Source organism: Salvia miltiorrhiza, chromosome 5 (assembly GCF_028751815.1).
Source record: "Salvia miltiorrhiza cultivar Shanhuang (shh) chromosome 5, IMPLAD_Smil_shh, whole genome shotgun sequence".
In the NCBI taxonomy this organism is placed as follows: domain Eukaryota; kingdom Viridiplantae; phylum Streptophyta; class Magnoliopsida; order Lamiales; family Lamiaceae; genus Salvia; species Salvia miltiorrhiza.
In genome coordinates, this window is record NC_080391.1 from 23,659,830 (window position 1) to 23,666,648 (window position 6,819).

General features: G+C 33.0%; 2 protein-coding genes across 3 annotated transcripts; both read left to right on the forward strand.

Annotated features, from left to right (window-relative positions):
• The first annotated feature begins 1,006 nt into the window (after window positions 1–1,006).
• Window positions 1,007–2,536, forward strand: LOC130986829 (transcription factor BEE 1-like). 2 transcript variants are annotated; one of them, XM_057910352.1, is made up of 6 exons: window positions 1,007–1,304; window positions 1,391–1,510; window positions 1,654–1,719; window positions 1,808–1,876; window positions 2,015–2,077; window positions 2,244–2,536. In XM_057910352.1, the coding sequence occupies exons 1-6, from the start codon at window positions 1,056–1,058 to the stop codon at window positions 2,346–2,348; spliced, it is 672 nt and encodes a 223-aa protein (XP_057766335.1). In that variant the 5' UTR covers window positions 1,007–1,055; the 3' UTR covers window positions 2,349–2,536. The 2 variants fall into 2 exon arrangements, with proteins under 2 accessions (XP_057766335.1, XP_057766334.1); XM_057910351.1 differs by having other exon boundaries at window positions 1,008–1,304; window positions 2,000–2,077.
• A 727-nt stretch (window positions 2,537–3,263) lies between these two features.
• On the forward strand, window positions 3,264–5,144 carry LOC130986830 (uncharacterized). Its single transcript, XM_057910353.1, has 2 exons — window positions 3,264–3,443; window positions 4,356–5,144. The coding sequence occupies exon 2, from the start codon at window positions 4,363–4,365 to the stop codon at window positions 5,017–5,019; it is 657 nt and encodes a 218-aa protein (XP_057766336.1). The 5' UTR covers window positions 3,264–3,443; window positions 4,356–4,362; the 3' UTR covers window positions 5,020–5,144.
• Window positions 5,145–6,819: the final 1,675 nt, after the last annotated feature.

Sequence of the window (6,819 nt, forward strand, 5' to 3'; positions counted from 1 at the left end):
AACTTGAATTCACGACTAACACTATTTCTAGTTATAAATTCAAACGTTAAAACTCGAATTCACAACCAACTTAATTGTGAATTCGTGGATAATTTTTAAGTTTTTTATGTGAAGGGTAAAATGGTAAGTGTGGCCAATTTTTAAATTTTTTTATCTTAGTGGACAAATTTTTATTTTTACTATTCCAACGTGGCTATTTTCAAAATCCACTCTTGTCAAAATGCCCAACTCATTTATAAATTATATTTTTCTTATTTGATATGTAAATTCTAAAAGAAAAACAAACTACTCAGAAACACAAACAAATTTACATATCAATTAATTCTTAAAGATAAAAATCTTCTCTGTGTAGAAGTCCTCTTTTGCTCTTCTGGCTTCAATCTTATCGCCGCGTTTTTGCCTTGCATCGTACTCTTAAATTGAAATTTCTGAATCCGTTATTGCCAGTGACATAAATAGCATGAATTGACTTTGATAAGGCACTACTCCAATCAAAACGACGATGTTTTAGTTATGAAAAATTATGCCACTGAGTTGCAACACCAACTTCAATTTTTTTGAAAAAATCAATCGTTATAAAATAATAATATTTGTTAAGTTTATGTATTTTTGTACCAATTTTGAAATTAGCTGCAAAATTAAAAAGCACCCAAAATTGGTGTATTTTATTAACACTAATAACCCTTCGTAGAAAAAGAACTTTTCCTATTTCATATAAACTATCATCAGCCTTCATCTTCTCCATCAAATTTCTTCCATCTTCACGAAACATAAATTGCATGAATATAAGCTTATTAAACTTGCAATTTTTTTATTACGGCCACTGCGAATGTAGAAAATAGCTTTTTATGCCATGAAAATAGTGAAAAATTCTCTGAAATCGAATAAAATATTTTATTATATAATATTATAAAAAATTGTTTTTTTGTTGTTCTACACCTCCCCCTTATCCTTGGGGCGTGACTCCGCCAATATATATATTAGCAATCACAAGTCATAAGTCATTATTATTATTTCTAAAGTATCTCTCTCTCTCTCTCTCTGCATAAATTAAGATGGGCGATCATCAAATATTCTTAGCAGACATGGAAAATTACAAACAGTCTTTCTCTTTAGCTGATATCGAATCGAGTAGCTATTCTCCAATAAATCCAATTTATCAACACTCTTCTTCAAGCCTCATTTCACTTCCCTTTCACAATCAATATTTACCACAATCATTCAACAATATTGATCATGCACACACCAAGAGGAAATCAACTACTTCGCCTCAGCTTTCTGATAATGGAACAAGCAGCAAAAATGTAAGATTTTTATATATAATTTGAATGTTTGAACTTGTGTGTTTAGCAGATAAGTTGATTAATGATGTGTGTGTGTATGTAAACAGAGTGTAGAGAGAGGGAAGAAATTGAAACGCGAAGAGACGAAAGAGGGGAAGACAGCGGAAGTTGTTCATGTTAGAGCTAAGAGAGGCCAAGCAACTCATAGTCACAGTTTAGCAGAGAGAGTGAGTGTTTTTTTTTTCTTTTTTGGAAGATTGTGATTTCATATTAATGTATTTTTTCCTAAATGAAAGAAAATTCGATTCTAGGATATAATTTTTTGTTTTTTGATAGTTGAATATGTGATTATTTTCTATGTATTAATTAGGTAAGAAGAGAGAAAATCAATGAGAGGCTAAGATGCTTACAAGACATTGTACCAGGATGCTACAAAGTCAGTACTCTCTCTCTCTATATATATATATTGTATGTATTTTAGATTGTGATTTGATAATAGTTGCATGCATAATCAAATGAAACAGAGCATGGGAATGGCAGTGATGTTGGATGAGATCATAAATTATGTGCAGTCCTTGCAAAATCAAGTAGAGGTAATTAAGTTATTATCTGCAAATTCATCATGAACTAACAATAATTATCTACAATTCTTATTTCCAATTAATTAATTATTTGACTTGATATAAACATTTACATGTTCTCTCTTTTAAATCCAGTTTCTTTCCATGAAGCTCACGGCGGCGAGTGCGTTTCACGACTTCAACTCCGACGAAGATGCCTTGGAGATAATGCAGGTGACTTCTGTAACCTCAAATAACCAAACTTACCTTTTTTATTTAATTTGTATTCCATGCAAAATTGATGAATTAATTAAGTATTTCGATTTCTTATAAAACTAATTGATGTTTCATAATAAGAGATAACTAATATAAGTTGTGGGATGTTTTGATATTGATGCAGAGAGCAAAGTTACATAATGGAGTCAGCTCTGAACCTCCTTCTGCACAGTTTGCTCCAATAGGCTTCAACTTTGAATATTGCCCTCAATTTCCGCACAACACATGAAAATATATTACAATAATTGATTCCCACTTTTTCTTTTCTCAATTCAATTTGCACAAATCAAGTCCAGATATGGCATAAGAAATGCACAAGCCAACAAGAAATATACTCAATTGTATCCATTTCATACACATGATTTAAAGAATTTTTTTAACTATCTATATACGATATGACATCGCATTTCATCATCATCGAATGTACATATATCAGATTAAATGTTTTTAGATAATTGTTGCTTGCATGACTGACAGCACTCAGCAGCTAACTGTGAACTTGTCAGTCAAGTTCTTCGTGATGTCAATAAAATATTTAGAGTACATAAATCTGATTGATTTTTTTATAGCATTTTTGTCTCAATCATTATAATTTATTTTGGTGGCATATGGTGAAATTGTTCTTCTTTTGTTTTCATGTTTTGAGCCATTTTGTTGAGTGGATGGCTTGTCATATCACATTATTAATTACTAATTAATTATTTAGACAAAAATCTATCAACATCTTAAGGGTAGGACCCTCAACAAATATGTCGACAATAATACGGAAGAAATTGATTCTTCCTAGCTATGCTAAACTTGAAGAGCATCTGTGGCCATGGAGCCTTTTTGGGAGCTCCAAGGGGTGATCTCCACCTTAGGGCTCCCGCTACGAGGGGCTGCGGAAGTCGGACGCGCACCTCCTCCCATTGCCACATCGCCTTCTCCACGCCCAACTCCCCTCCTCGCACCCGGTGCACAATGAAATTTGATTGGGCACGTGTATAACACGGCTCAATCAAAAAATTAGAGACATTAAAATAATAATAATTATTGTAAATAATATTATTTATTATTTATTGTACATTACTTATTCATATATATATATATATATATATATATATATATATATATATATATGATGGAACGGATGGATACGGTTAACATAATACAGAATCTCGTTTTCTGTCTATTTTCTCTTCTTCTCTTTTCTCTACATCTTCTATCCTTTACTTTGGAATTGCTTGTTCAAGGGGATATTACAAGACGTTATCAGCACGAGTCTCTAGCCAATTGAGTGAACACGGAGATAGACCATAAGAAAAAATCGTGTTTTTCTTACAAGGTAATTTTACATTATGTTTCTATAAAATTTAGAAACTGAATTTGAATTTTTTTTCAAACTTAAATTCTTATTGAAGTCCGATTAAAATTCTGTTGAGAAACCCGATTAGTGATTGATTTGTTATAGTATTAAACAAGTTTCAGTTTATCAATTTTTTTTTTTTTTTTTGGATGGATGTGAAGTTCCGAGATTTTGATTTGAATAGGTTGAATGCGGTCAAATACCCACTTTTTATATAATCAAACGCATGATGAATTCATTGGCATAAATGTGCGTCTGAATGATGATTTTTATTATTGTTTGTAGAATGATGAATTTTACATGATTAATTAACATCCTTTTATATGTTTGAATGTGCGTCTATATGGTTTTGATAGAACTCTTAACACTTAAAGGTTATATAATCAATCATCTTCTGTTTACGGCAAATATTTTGTTTATTAAATAATGTTCAATGTTAAATTGATTTTCAATTGAGCACTCAATCTAACCTCAAAATCTGTTTGCGTTGCCTTTTCTGTTGCCGAAATTAAAGAGCGAGAGAATATTTTTTTTTAGATAGATAAAGTGATGGAATGGGCCGTTAATTCTATGTTTTCCTGATTTGTTCAATGGCTGAAACTTTGTCACAAAACACCATGAAAAATCTTTTGCGAAAGTCTGGTCAAATCCTTTGCGTGTATATATAGATGTGTGGCCTTAGGTGATGATTTATTATGTAATTGAGCCAAAAGGAAAAGGGATTTTTCGCATATATTTTTGTGGCAAAAATTATGGCTTGATTCTTTATGCTGTTTGTTTTACATGTCTCGCATTCAAATTGTAGTATAAATTCTGCTAAATAATTGTGTATAATTGTCTATTTTTCTCTTGGTAATTGAAATTATTTTTTTTTATCATTATTTGTTATAGTTTAAATATGTCTGATATCAACAAAAGAAAATTCACCGAGCTTGCTCTTGATGGTGGTAACTATTTGACTTGGGCTTTGGATGTTGAAATATACCTCGCCTCATGTGATCTGAGTGACGCTATAGTTCCAAATTCTTCATGTAGCTCCGCCCAGAAGGCGAAAGTTTTGATTTTCTTGCGTCATCATCTGAATAAGGACTTAAAAAATGAGTACCTTACTGAAAAGGACCCTGTTGTCCTATGGCAATCCCTGAAGGATCACTTTGATCAACAAAATGCCATTATTCTCCCTCAGGCACAATATGATTGGCTGAATTTACGCTTTCAGGATTTCAAGTCCGTGATTGAGTACAATTCTACCTTACACCGTATTGTGTCACAGCTGAAACTCTGTAAGCAAGAAGTTACAGAGATTGATTTGATAGAGAAGACTCTATCTACTTTTCATGCCAGTAACCTTGTACTCCAGCAGCAGTACAGGGCCAAGAATTATACTAGGCATTCTGAACTCATTTCTGCTTTACTTGTAGCAGAGAAACATAATCAGCTTTTGATGAGAAACCACAATGCAAGACCAGTTGGTTCACAAGCAGTGCCTGAAGCACATGCTACCACTTATAGAGGTGGTCGAGGGAGAGGCCGAGGAAAAGCAATATCTATATGAAAAAGTAATTTCATTTGTTGGACTATTCAGACATTTTAGGATTTTATTTATGGTTCACGTTTTATTTGCAAACTGTTAGTAATTTAGTTTGTTTTTGTGTGTTTGCAATACTTAAAATTCTATTATTATTGTGACCTATTTGCTATCTTTATTTGCTATTTTCTTGATTTATATTCTACTTCTTTGTTTTTAGAATGTCAAACTCAAACTTGCAACCCATGGAGAATGAAAGTACTGTGTCTAGTGGATAGTGCCACAACACATACTATACTTACTGACAAAAAATATTTTCAAACTCTTACTGAAAAAAGGGGGAGCGTCACTACAATAGCAAATGACAATATCCTTATTGTCGGCTCTGGAAGAGCTTCTCTAATACTCCCTATGGGTACAGAATTAATTATCAATGATGCACTTTTGTATCCACAATCAAAACGTACCCTTCTTAGTTTTAAAGACATCCGACTAAACGGTTTTCACATTGAAACTGAAACTGATAACAATAATGAATTTCTGATCATCACTCAGAATGTTGGATGTAGAAAACAAATTCTTGAGAAGTTCCCTTCTTTCTCCACTGGGTTATATTATACTCATATTAAATCTAACAATCATGTTGCGTTAAGCATAAAATTTAAAGACCCAAAATCTTTTATATTATGGCATGAACGATTGGGTCATCCTGGACATAATATGATACGTCGGATTATAACTAATGCTATTGGGCACAATATACAAACAAAAGATCTATCACCTTCAAATGAATTTGTTTGTGAAGCATGTGCAAAAGGTAAGCTTATAGTACGACCTTCTCGTACCAAAGTTAAATTAGAATCTCCTTCTTTTCTTGAACGAATTCAAGGAGATATATGTGGACCAATTCACCCGGCGTCCGGACCATTTAAATATTTTATGGTCCTGATTGATGCTTCTACTCGATGGACTTATGTATGCTTATTATCTACTCGCAATAAAGCATTTGCAAAGCTTATTGCCAAAATAATTGAATTAAGAGCTCAATTTCCTGATTACCCAATAAAGTCCATCCGAATGGACAACGCTGGTGAATTCACATCAAAATCTTTTGATGAATATTGTATGTCATTGGGTATCAAAGTGGAGCATCCTGTTCCATATGTCCACACATAAAATGGTCTATCTGAATCCTTAATCAAACGTTTAAAACTAGTAGCTAGACCATTGCTACAAAAATCAAACTTACCTATTACTTGTTGGGGTCATGCGATTTTGCATGCTGCAAATTTACTCCAAATCCGACCAACTGCATATCATGAATATTCCCCAATACAATTAGTACGTGGTAAAGAACCAAACATTTCCCATCTGCGAATATTTGGTTGTGGAGTTTATACTCCAATAGCGCCACCAAAACGTACCACAATGGGCCCTCAGCGTAAGCTAGGTATATACGTGGGTTATGAATCTCCATCTATAATTAAATTTCTTGAACCCATGACTGGGGATCAATTTACTGCCCGGTACGCTGACTGTATTTTTGATGAAGATTATTTCCCGACATTAGGGGGAGACAAAAGCCCAACTTTAACACAATGTCGAGAAATTTCATGGAATGAAAAGAATCTTCACTATTTAGATCCACGTACTAATGAATCAGAACTGGAAGTTCAAAGAATAATTAACTTGCAATATTTAGCAAGTAATTTTCCAGATGCATTTACTGATCACAAAGGAGTGACAAAATCTCATATTCCTGCTATGAATGCACCACAAAGGATTGAAGTTTCATATGGACAAAATAAATCAGCTGATAATCCCGAA